The 13,301-nt window shown below is 39.6% G+C and overlaps 1 protein-coding gene across 1 annotated transcript; it reads right to left on the bottom strand.

The window, feature by feature from the left end:
* Positions 1–2,804: 2,804 nt before the first annotated feature.
* Positions 2,805–8,361, bottom strand: LOC115981491 (FRIGIDA-like protein 5). Its single transcript, XM_031103670.1, has 4 exons — positions 6,788–8,361; positions 4,904–5,491; positions 3,843–4,018; positions 2,805–3,732 (listed from the first exon to the last, which is right to left on the bottom strand). Exons 1-4 carry the CDS (start codon positions 8,199–8,201, stop codon positions 2,890–2,892), a joined length of 3,021 nt encoding a protein of 1,006 aa, XP_030959530.1. The 5' UTR covers positions 8,202–8,361; the 3' UTR covers positions 2,805–2,889.
* Between the last annotated feature and the right edge of the window lie 4,940 nt (positions 8,362–13,301).

The following is a 13,301-nucleotide window of genomic DNA, read 5'->3' as shown; positions in this document are numbered from 1 at the left end:
CTCATCATATCCGAGAAGGAGTTCCTCCTCGAACCACTTTCCATTCGTTTCTTATTTATGAGACTTTAAATTGGAACCCCTAATGACTATTTGTTCCTCCTCGGACCATTTAATGACCTCAGACTAAGTCCAAGGCCCAATATATGATCCTGGGCCCTTATCCCTACAACTATCATAGTTTTGTTATACTAGGTGCTAAAGCGCTTCAAAGTGTTACGATAAAATATTAAATTACATCAATTTTTTTTTTCTTTTTCGAAGGTGGGGGGAGGGAGTCAATGTTAAATCCTTTATGTTTTACCACCGTGCATCCTTGATATGATAGCCACTCTATAAATACAAAGTTCTTGTTGAGTGATGGGATAAGAACCAAGATTCAAGTTTTCAGAAGGAAGTTTCATACACATATATACTTAGATTAAGTTAAAGTAAAATTTCTATCTTATATTTAAAAAAAAAAAAAATCATTTATGTTTTCTATCACTCTGATCTTTGTATTTTTAGTTTTAATAAGGTGATTCATTATTATCATTATGTCTCTTATCTTTGTTTATTGGTACATTTTCCTCTTAAAATAAGAAGTTTGAAACTCAACCTAGATATTGAATTTGACTAACATGATATCTCGTTTGTTTAATAATTCTACCAAAAGTTACTAAGGATATAGTTAATAAATAATGCAATTTATTGGACCATAAAAAATTTGACATAATTTACTAATCATCAAATTTGGCTCTTTATATATATATAATGGCATAATTTACTACTCAAATTTTGACATAATTTTGCATTCTATTAGTGCAACATACTTTCACTGATATCACCACCTAATTTACTTTTTGTTATAAATCAATCACAAGTTAACACTTCAACAACGGTAAAAAAATGTTATGAAATTTATTGTGTGCTTATTGATAATTTGATATACTAATTCAAATTCAAATACAAAAGGTGGGATTGGTTTTTCACAAGAAGTTATTTTGCCTGGTCCAAAAATTTTAGATCACAAGAATAGACAAAGTTGGTTAAATTTTATTTGTTGATGTTCTTCCAATCCTCTACTAAATATTTCCTTATATTAATAATTACTATAAGTATTAAATTATATATTCTAAAACAGATAAAAGAGTATAAAATTTTTTGTTGAGATTTACCATGCATGGCTCAAATAACTAACTAGTGTAAGATTCGCAGTCAAGTGCCTTCCATTCCCATAACTTTGTGTTTATTTTTAGTATTCGACCATTTTTAACAACTTGGAAGTTAGAACCTTATTTAAGCATTAAAATAATAAGGGATTACACACAAAATTTCCTTTGCCTTTATCAGAAGAAAAATATTTACTTGTGACATAATTGTTGGTCAAAAAATTCAATTTATATACTTTAAATTTTTGGTAAATTGTCATTTTCGTTCATAGAGATTAGCTCTTGACATTTTAACCCTTAAACTCCAACAAATCTATCAAGTTAGTCCTCCTGAAGTCTTGTCCATTACCATCTACAAAACTACCATTAATCCGATAAAACACTGTTAAAGGTTTATGCGAACAATGACCGATTTATTACTTTTTATATACGGTAAAAAACGAGATGACTAACTTGATAGAAATGTTAAGTTTAAGAATTAAAAGGACAAAAAAAATAAGCTTTAGGACAAAATTAACAATCTACCCAAACTGCCAAACATAGAGGGTAGGGTAAAATTAAACTTTAACCTAGTTGATTAATAGACAAGGTTATTCTTATCCTTCAAATCCATGTATATACGTAAGACCTTACATCAAACTAGCGTACACATTCTTTATTTCGCCTTACCATATGCTTTTTCCTTTGAAAATTTTTTGTTACACTTTTATAGTAAGCATGCAGCATGCTGAGCCTATACTAATTTGCTATCTTATCCAATCACTTATGTGATGAATTATAAAACTATTCATGTGTATTATTAAAACAAATTGCATGGCCCATTAAAAAAGTTGTGACTAAAACAATACATGGACGACCCCTTTAATTATTAGCAAGATAATTATAAACATGTTTAGAACCACAATCTTTTCCTATTTTCTATGCCCCACTTTAATATACCCATGAGCTAAGCAAGTGATTAACCCACTTACCTTGTAGGTATTGAAAGCCGGCCAAAGAAGGAAACTTTATCAACACTAGAGTATAAAGTACGTGACAGTCCATTCCTTGCATGAAATTTTACAAGCCAAGGGAATTTGCATGCAATCATTTCATAAGCCAAGTGGTCTTCTTGGACCATGGACTTATATATATGCAGGCATTTCGCAAGTCTTTTCTAATAATCACTTAAATTAAAAGGCATTGTCGAGAGAGAGGCGTGAGGGGAGGAATCAATTAGTTCAAGATAAAAAATGTAGATATTCTTAGAGGAAAAATATAATTGGGAAAAAAAAACAGATTTGACTGCTAAAAAGAGCTGAAATTTTCAGCACACTGTTGACATAATTTTGAACTACAGTATAGTTGAGTTGTGTTGTTCTAGGTTATCAAGACAGTACAATTGAAGCAACTAACACATTTTGAATTTGCTCTTCTTACCAAACCCTCAGTAATTAGAGCCAAAAAGGTGATTCAAGATTTTTTTTTTTTTTTTTTTGTATAAATATGGTTCAGGCAAATGTATATATTTCTGTTTAAATTCCTATTAGGAAACCATTGTATGATCATTCCCTCCATGCATCTCATAGAGTAAAATTGAAGGAAAAGAACAGCAATTAACAAGTGAACTTTGGCCCATACCCTGTAGCTGTAAGAATAATGGACAAGCTTGTGAGTGCATTTGGATGCGTTTTACTAATTGTTTATTTGCTCAAAGTGCTGTAGAAAATAAAGAAGGGAAATGTTTTTTTTTTTGGGCCAGCTAAAATAAGCTCAAAAATCCTAAAAAGTTGGCTTTTTTTTTTTTTTTGCACTTGCCAAACGCAAGTGTTTTTAAGTCCAAAAGAATAAGGTACGAGGGTGGTAAATTATAGCCACCATAATGCCTTGGATAATTGTACAAACCGGGTCCCCTGATTGTATCTGCAGGATCACGTATTGGCCTATCATAATAACCAGGTCTCCTAAGTGCATCTCTAGGGTAATCAGGAAAAACGTATGGGTTTATATGTACGTCAGGCAGAGGATGGCCTGACAAACTATAATGTCTAGCTGATGTGTCGAAGTATGGAGCATCTTGACCCATAAACAAACCTGTTGGATGCCAATTAGGGGGTTGCACAGAGTGAAAAGCAGAAGTGGCACCAACAGCATAGATTGGTGGAGCCTCTCTTGGAACTTCTGTCCTACGACGCTTACTTCCACTGTGTTCTTGAGGTTCAGACTTTGGAGTATTGCCAGAAGTTAGGGTGGATGGTGCAGTGGTGGCAGTTATCATGGTTGTTGTAGCAACACATTTCTGCTCAGTATGCTGTGGTCGAACTTGATTAGTTTGTTGAGGATCCATTTCCGACCCCAAAGTTTTGGGACTACAATTTGTTTGTTGTTGTTGATGCTGTTGTAGTAATGTATCTTTGGATCTAGTACGAGGTCCATTTTTGACATTGGATGAGTCATACTCACGCTTTTTCTCTGCCTGCTGCTTTTCCTGTTCCACAATGTGTTTTACAAGGATTTCATGAAAGTTTTCATCTTCAAGCTTGTAAATTTCAATCCAGCTGAGTACAGCTCTTAAAGCAGTTAACTCTTTGCTCATCCCCTTAAGCTGTAAGCAAGTTTTACTCAATCATGAGCAAATATGTACACAAGGAAGGTGGTTGGACGTTTGACCAAGAAGAACATACAAACATAAACAGAAGGGGGTGGAAAAAATACCTGAACTGGAAGTGACTTATTTCCTTCCTTGCATAAGTCCTCCGCTTTTCTTTTGGAGTTCTTCAAATGATCATTTAAAAGAGTTACTAATGGGAAATTGTCCACCAGCTCCAGTGCACAGATATATTTAATAGCTTCTAACTGCTGCTCTTCTTTGATATGATTTTGAATGAAATCTATTACATTTAATAAAGGAACTATTAGCATTAAGAAATTACCCTTAAAAGGACTAAAATGCTTAAATATAATTAGTGCAACAACGTCTAGGAATTATCCCTTTCCAACAACCTTTTCAAATCCCACAGAAGTGGGAGCATTGTATATTGGGTATGGCCATTTTTTTAATCAGTGTAACAATGATGACAATAATTGCAGCAAAGGAAAATCAAAGACATAAAAAGAAAATAAAAATGAAAGGAAATCCCAAATATCACATGGCAAATAGAAGAAAGAATTTAACTACTGGAAACCCTCTTTTTCATGAAGAGAAGATATCTTCACTGAAACTAAATTAAAACCACAGGAAGTAAAACCCATTTTGGTTCTCTATAAGATTTCTTGCATAGCATGGTAATATTTGACAAAATGCAATATCATCACAGGGAAAACAAGTGGTGTTTATATTAACTTTTCATCACATTTAAGCATCACTTCAAGTGATCTAATAACAGTTCAGATAAAACTTTTCACCCCTTCAGGTTCTTATAACATGTCCTAAAAACTTTCCTTTCTAAATTTCTCAATCATATATGTCGCTTCTTCCATCTTTGATTTGAACACATTACAAATTCAGCAAAAGCAAATGATATACAAGAAATAGGAACCAGGAAACTTTAAAGAACATTACAAAAATTTTCACAAAACAAAATCTTGCAGAAGTTGTTAATCAGTTATGTACAAGTCCCATTGAAAGTTCCTTCTGTGAAGGCAGTGATGCTAAGGTATTACTGTACTGCATGAAGGAGGAATGACACCCATTCAAATGAGAAAGTTTTCAAAACATACGAACAGAATTTAACACAGATGATTTATGGGTACAGAGAGAGAGAGAGAGAACTTACTAGGCATGATATCTGTCAGGCCAAGGACCTGACATAAATCAGGGATCTTTTTACGCCAAACATCAGTATCCAAAAGACGAAGAACCTCATTTGCATAAAAAGAAGAGGCCAACCCATAGGCTACTAAAAATTGCAGAAAGGCCAGGACCTCCAAAGGATCATCTCTCTTCTTTTTCAATCTTGATTTCCAATCATTTGCAAACTTCGTGGCTTCTACTTTCACCAGAGGCTTAATCTGGGGCGAAACTCCTATTAATTGTTTCAACAATAAAATTAAGTTTCTAGAAACACAAAACTTAAAGCCTTCATCTCCCTTTAAGTTTGAAGGATAAATTCCCATTATTGCATCCAAAACAAGCTTATCTGGATCCAGTACAGATTGAAGAGCATCAGAAACTTTACTTCGAATTGAATCATACTCCACTTGCTTTTTAAGTAATGATCTCAATGTCTCTCCATGCACATTGACAGATAAACATTTAGGATCCTGCTGAGCATTCACAGCTAATGAAGCCACTCTGCTGTCCAATAGCGAACTTTCCTTTGACAATTGCGCACTCTTTATATGGGAATGAACAGTGCAGCTCACTAAAAAAGTAAGACAAAAAATTTAACATTCAACAGAAAATGTTAGCGATTGGATTAAGGGTATAAGATTTTTGTATTCCAAATATTAAACAACAGTTCATGACCATAAAGTGCCTGGGTTTTACTCTTGATATCACTCAAATCATGCAAAAACGCTGAAGAACAAACAGGAAATATTCTAAAGCCACTTCAACAAACAGGAAAAATTCACCTTCATAAAAGTTAATATTTTTCATTCCATTAAGCAAAAGAAAAGGAAAGAAAAGAAAAAGAGATGCAAATGGTCTTGTTAGTCATTCTTGCAACCATGCAAGGCATACACAAGTATTCTTGTGATGACCAAAATATCATTGGAAGCATGAAAATCTATGCCAGGAAAAAGGACAGGACCAGATAAGTATGCTATTTAACATGATGTCAATAGAATAAGCAAACCGAAACAACCTTCTTAAACTAACAATCACCCTTCACAGTTCACATTGAAACCAGGACCTAGAAGTTTAAATGGCCTAAGATGTTGTCTGTCAACACCAGACAACATCTTAGGCCATTTAAACAGAAGCCTGTGCACTTAGAAAATTATTGCATGCATTTCTATAACTGGAAGAGGAAAGAAAAGAGAAGATAGCAGCAACAAAAGTTCTTGTCTTCTTCACTTATCCAAAAAAAAATCAAGAAGAAGAGATTAAAGCCAAGTTCCATGTTTTCTATTCCTTTCTCAACTTGGGTAAGTAGAATGAGAATTTAAGATGGTGAAACCATACTTTGCCTCTCACGAAAACTCCTAGCAGCCAACAAGAATTCTTGTAAAACAGAAAGCAAAAAAAAGGAGAATGTACTTATCAAAAAAAAAGAGAATGTAATCAGAATTTCAAACTGCATAACATAATGAACTTAGCTAAATGTATATCTCTAGCAATGATGATATGTATGAGGAATCTTTTGTTAAATCTGGTACTCTTCCTAGAAATACCTGCAGATGCCACTTTCTATTAACCTTGCGATTAGGAAGGAGTGGTCATGTCACTAAAGAAGCTTGAGGCTTTAAATTCTATGCTTGCGTATATTCTCAACAAGACTTCATTGTGGTTTTTAGCATTTTCTAAACAAATTTTGATTAATTAGATTCCATATTCCCTATAACTTTATGGGTATATATTTGAACATTTATCATTTATAACAAAATTTTAATGAACTTTACAGTGCATCGCACAGGTTTGCAAAACACTTTCAAGTCGAATTAAAACATAGGAGAGGAGGGCAAGCCATATGAAGCCCAATTTTCAGAAAGTTTACCTGGTGCCATATTATCAACACCAAGGATCTGACACAATCCAGGCAACTGTTCATACTCAGAAACTTTCTCCAAATGCATTATGAGTTCATCATCATCAAAAGCAGAGGCCAATCCATAAGAAGCTAGGAGTTGCAAAAACCCCAAAACCTCTAGAGAATGCTTTGTGTCCACCCTCATCTTCACCCTCCACACAATGGCCAATCTCATTGCTTCTTGTTTCACGTCAGGTTTGATACTTGGTGAAAGTTTCAACAATTGCTCCAGCAACAGAACACAACTCCCTTGAACAATACTCTCATCAAACTCCAGATCTCCCTTCTTCAAACGCGGAGGGTAAAACCCTTCCATAGCATCCAAAACAAGCTTTGCAGGGTCTGATGACAATCTAAGAGCAGTACCCACTTCTAGTCTCATCGAATCGTGCTCTTTCCAGCGCTCATTTAGGAATATTTGCAAGCTCTTTCCATCCATAGTTACACAAAATTGAAGACTAGCAGTAGAAGATTTATTAACAACATTGTTAACTGGAAAATCTTCTAAGGGCTCTGTCTTTACTCGGATATGAAGGGAGTCAGCGAATCTTTTCTCTCTCAATTCAAGCTCTTTAATCCGCTTTTCAAATAGCTTCTCTTTCAACTCGAGCTCTTTAATTCTCTCCCCCAATTTATTCTCATTCAATATGATTTCTTCTGATCTCTTCTCTTTCAAACCAATATCTTTCAATCTCAACTCAATGCTTTCCTCTCTCACTTCAAGCCCTTTAAACCGCGCTTCGAACTGCTTCTCTTTCGTCTCGAGCTCTCTAAATCTCTCTTCAATTTTCTTCTCTCTTAATTCAAACACCTGATTCCATTCCTCCAATTCCTTCCAACTTTCCTTCAATCCATCCTCCTTCACTTCAAGCTCTCGAATTCGCTCTGCATACTCCTCAATTTTCTTCTCTTTCAACTCCAATTCTTTCAAACATTCTCCCAATCTCTTCTCTTTCGCTTTGAGCTTTCGAATGCACTCTCCATACCGCTTCTCTTTCACCTCAAAATCTCTAGAACACTCCTCAATCCTCTCCTCTCTCGATTCAACCTCTCTAACTCTCTCTTCCAAGTCCGCCTCTTTCAACTCAAATTCCTTCGAACACTCTCTCAATCGTTCCTCTTTCGCCTCGAAGCCTCTCGACAACTCCTCAACCCGCTTCTCTCTCAGTTCAAGCTCTTCGAACCGCTTCTCTTTGGACTCGAGCCCTTGCACCTGTTCCTGGAGAAAACGACGCGCCGTGTCGAAGTGGTCTTCCAGATCCTTCCATTGAAGCGAGAACAAAAGAAACGAAGACGAAGAGCTGTGGATTTGCTCCAGCGTTTTCCGCAGAGTTTGCTTCTTCATCTCCGCCGCTTCCAATTCGCTCGAGATTTTCCCCATTACAAAACACGATTAAATACAGAAAACCTAACTATTATATCTACATGCATTCACATGTGTATGTAGCACTGTATAACGTGACAGACAAACAGAGAGAAAAGGAGGGAAAATAGAGAGAATTTATTAAATCGCAAATTTTTTCTGGAGCCAATCAGGGTTTAACGAGCATGTGTTTTTTGCATAATCTTTGCTGAATAAAATACTTTATTACTCAACCAAGGAAATACAAATTTGCTTGGGCCTAGCCCATTAGGCAATGAGATGAGCACTGTTGAACACTGTATTTACAAAAGGAAAAAGAAATATTTGCAAAAGATTTAGCCTAATACAAAATATCATCATATATATTGTCAAAAAAAAAATAAAAATACATCATATGTGGGCTTCATACTCGAGTAAGTTTTTCAGAGCTCATTAACATTTAGAGTATTACCTTTCAATATTATTATTTTTATAACCTTTCCTAGCTGCACATGTGATAGCACACCAAGCTGTTTCGGTTTCTCCTTGCAAAGAATTCTCAGTTCCAACTGTGCAATAGAAATTTTCTCTTTGCCTATTGTTGCATCAAAGTTTAACTTTATCTAGTTGTTTGAGTTAATTTTCTTAAAATAAACTCTTTTAACGATTTATAGATAACTGATCTGATAAGATAAGATAATGTGGAATAAGAATTTTTTTTTTTTTTAAATTGATTTATACTAAATTTTTAATTTTTTTTCTTGAAATTTCAAAGTTTATATTATAATTTTAAAATTATAAGATTTAATTTGTTATAAGATTAAACATAAGATTTTGTAAGGACACAGTTTGTAATGAACTGTAACAAGGTTGGGTCCGCACGTAAAAAGGCCAAAACAATATCATTTATAGAGCGTGGGTTTGAAAGGCTAGACCTTAGTCACCAGACGGCGTGTTTTTCGTGGCGTTCATACATGGTTTAAATCGTGTTCGCCCTGGGAGTCTTTCTCCTGAAAGCGGGCTGGGAGGCTCTGGTTTTTGGCCATTTTTCCCAGCCGGCCTTTTGGTGCACTAATCTTTGCATTGTATAGCCCTTCTCGGTCGATCTTGGCCCTCCACTTGTTGGTCAGGCAGGTGCCCACTTCTGTACACGTCCCATCAGCTGTCCCTCCTTGCTTTCTGTTAGTTGCGATGATCGAAGTCACCCTGTCCAGGCGTCTTTTCTCATTAACATGGTCAGGACTCTGGTGGGTGCATTTAATGCGGAGAGGATGTATTTACTCTGATCCAGTTGTGCACCGTACCCCCACGTGGGTCCCATTCTACTCGCACTTCCTTCGGGGGGGCTTTTTGGGGACAGCCTTCATCGAGACGCTGTTCTTCCCCCTGAAGTTCTGGAGTGCCGAGGACAGGGTCGTCCTCGGCTGCTCCCCTTGACACTTCGGCCTCCCCCCATTTATCCTCGGCACGCACCCTCCTCGGCATGGGCTCGAGCCCTAATAGAGCGTGGGCCGGATCATAAGTTCCCTGGTCCCACAATAGCCCCTCGAAATCCTACTATCCGGCTCCTCGGACGGATAGGAAGGTTTTGATGACATCAGACATCTGTCAATGCCTATCAATCCTTGTCATCTATCGGTTCCCGAGAATTTTCATCTGCCCGAGACACGTTCCTGGAGTCCCTGGAAGGTGAAACGTGGCCTCATTAAATACAGGCGGCTCTGTGTTTCCCACGTCCTACGGCATGATGAAGATCAAACGGTGGTGATTCCTTGGTCTTTATGGGCGGGAAAATTTGTGCAGTTACCCTAGAAAGTATAAATGACTTTTTGGAACGGATCTGCCTCTTCAGTTTTGCACTTAAGAGCTCTAGCGCGTACACCCTGGATTCATTTGAACTTTCGTCCAAACTCAAGTCTATCTCCAGCACAAAAAGCCTATCCGAAGCGCCTTTCCTCTTTTATGTAAGCTCCCTGCCTCCATTAACTGTGCTTTTTCTTTTCTGGGTTTATTTTTCTCTGGTTCCCTTCCTTCTCCCTTTGTTGGTTGAGTTTGTTGAGTAAATCATAGAAATGGTTAAATCGAGTCTAAGGAAATTGGTTGATACTGAGGAGGCGATGAATAAGTTCATCTCCGATTACAAAATTCCTTCCAACGTAAGTCTGAGGCATTGTAAGATGGGGGAGTGGCACTATAAGAGGGAAACGGGCGAGGTAGTAATTCCCGTCCTCGCCTTTGTAGAAGGGGGTATGAGAATCCCTATGGGGCCGGTAACGAGGGGTTACCTCAGGCACTTCCGATTAGCCCCCACCCAGTGCGCTAGCAACGTGTTTAGGATTCTGGGTTGCGTGAATGCTTTAAACGAAAAGATGGGGCTAAGACTGACCCACCATGACGTGAATTGGTGCTACAATCTCCAAAATTTGAAGGGAAAATCCTACTACATGAAGACGAGAGACGAGAGGGTTCGACTAATCCAGTGCCTCCCTGATTCTAACAAAGGATTAAACAAGGATTTCCTTATCGTCTCTGGTGAATGGCACGATGGCGACCCGTGCCCCATAGTAGAAGGAGAACCAGGTGGGGTACTGGGAATGGAAGGGCGATGACCTTTTATGCCATTCTAATCCGATGTTGTTCTGTAACGAACCATGCATACGTGTTTTTCTTTTTATAGATCCACACGCCTATCAACGGCATTTTCACTTAGTCAACCGGGCGAACTTGGAGACTGTTCTACAAGCGGTAGTTTTCGTAAATGACAGAGATGGTCAAGTCCGAGCCACTCACAAAATACTAGGGTACCCTCCTGTTCAGAAGTCATTTGTGGACGCAAGGCACGTGATCAGCGCCAGCCGTCCTTGGCTTCCAAAAATTACCGTGGTCGAGACAGGATTTTTAATCTCCCAGGAACCATCTGTCCCAGAGAACATCCCATCGGTGGGCCCCTCCTCGTCTCATCAAGTAGGAGAGGACGAAGGTGAGTTAGGCCAGCCCGAGGAAGGTTTTGGGGTATTTGACCTAGCTAACCAATCCGAGGATCCTTCTGGTAATATAGGTGACCCAGCCTTGTCCGAGGCGAAATTGTCGTCAGTAGGCACCTCTTCCCAAGCCGAGATGGGACTCAAGAGAAAGCCCCCAATCCCCCTATTCGAACTCCTCGAGGGTCAACCTGGGAAGGATACGTAGGGAACGCTACGACCCAATGCTCCTTCCCTACCACCTCAGCCCCAGATTGTCCAGACTAGGTCATCTTCCACCAAGTCACAGCCATAATCCCCCCGCCCCAAACTTCCTACTTCCTCCGAACCAGCTCTACCTTCTCGGCCGGAAGGCACTGATTCAAAGAGAAAGAGGAGCCCCAAGGGCAAGGAAACCATGGACGGGGGAAAATCCCAACCTTCTAAGGAGAAGGAGGAGGCTCCGCGTACAAAACAACTGAAGATTGGGCACCAAAGCAAGGGTAAAGAGACTGAAGTCCAATCCTCTCAAGGCAAGGGGAAGGGGATCGAGGCCCAGTCCTCGCCAAGCGCCTGGCTTCCTGCCCCAATGCTTCACGGGGGTCCACTGTTGGAAACCGCATCCATAAGGGACCTTGGAGATGGCGAGGGTGGCTACGTGGCAGACGCACTAGGGAGAACCATGCTACTTCCCACTGACATGGATGGACTGAGGAAAATGAGGATGCAGGAAGTCTTCCTCAGTACTAAGAGGTACTTAGGCATGGTAAGGTTTCTTGAAACCTAAAACTTTATTAACTCTCACTCCTGGTTTGTCATTAACTATGCATTTATCTCCCTTGTCAGGCTCTCCAGGCCACCTATAGGATGGAAGAAGAGGTGAATAATAAGAGTAAGGCGGTTGAGAATGAACGCACCAAGCGCTTAACGGCCGCGAAGACTCTCCAAGCCTCTGAGGAGGACCCTGCCAAGGCCAAGGCTGACCTAACAGTCGCTATCCGAGAAAGGGATAGCGCCTCAGCGGGCTTAGCTAGCGCCCAAAAACAGGCCGAAGACCAAACAAAACGTCTACTAGAAGCCGATGATCAGTTGCAAATAGCTAAAGAGCTAGTCAAGGATTTAAGTAAAAAACTGGCCGCGGCAGAGAATGAACGCACCAAGCGCTTAACGGCCGCGAAGACTCTCCAAGCCTCTGAGGAGGACCCTGCCAAGGCCAAGGCTGACCTAACAGTCGCTATCCGAGAAAGGGATAGCACCTCAGCGGGCTTAGCTAACGCCCAAAAACAGGCCGAAGACCAAACAAAACGTCTACTAGAAGCCGAGGATTAGTTGCAAATAGCTAAAGAGCTAGTCAAGGATTTAAGTAAAAAACTGGCCGCGGCAGAGCATGACAAAGGTGTGGCAGAGTATGCCCGTGACGAAGCCACAAAGGCCAAGCAGGAGGCCGAGTTTGCCAGAAATGAGGCTGAGACTGCCAAGGAAACAGCCGAGGATGATGGTTATAATGCGGGGGTAGTTGAAACCCAAGCCATCCTTAAAGTCCAGATTCCTGGAGTATGCAGGCTTTACTGCTCCCAGGTTTGGGAAGAGGCATTGAAGCGAGCTGGGGTGAAATGCTTCATCCGATTTGTGGAAAGCGGAGAACATATTCTACCCTACAGCCATCCGTGAGGCCACCTCCTCCAGCTCCGTAGCTATGAGCGACCAACCCGAGGAAGGGGTCACCCAGTCGGAAAACTTACAGGTCGGCGGCTCTCCTGGCAAGACGCTCAAAGAGGGAGAACCTCAGGATGTGATAGAAATATCTCAGCATACGGATCCTGAGGTACCCAAAGAGGTTACTGAACCCGTGGTTGGCACTCAGATGCCTAATGCTGAGGAGCGAGCCATACTTGCCCAGCCCCCACAGGCAATTCCCTTTGCTGCGGTCCCCAAGAGTACCGATACTAACCCTGTTCAGCCTTCCCCAGAAGGGACTATCCTCCAGGGCGTCGAAGCTGATCCCGTTTCGCCTTCCCAGGATGTGGCCGACGCAAAACTAAAGAAGTAGAAACCCTGGCTAGGCTTCGTATTTGTTTTTAGTTTAACGATTAACTTGTTTCTTTTCATTTTGAAAACTTTGTAATCTGTTAGTAGTTTGAACCTGTTGAACATGTATATATGAAATCCTTTTCTTCCT

This window comes from Quercus lobata, chromosome 3, assembly GCF_001633185.2.
Source record: "Quercus lobata isolate SW786 chromosome 3, ValleyOak3.0 Primary Assembly, whole genome shotgun sequence".
Lineage (NCBI taxonomy): Eukaryota > Viridiplantae > Streptophyta > Magnoliopsida > Fagales > Fagaceae > Quercus > Quercus lobata.
The sequence above is the reverse complement of the archived record's forward strand: the minus strand, read 5'-3'. Positions and strand labels throughout refer to the sequence as shown.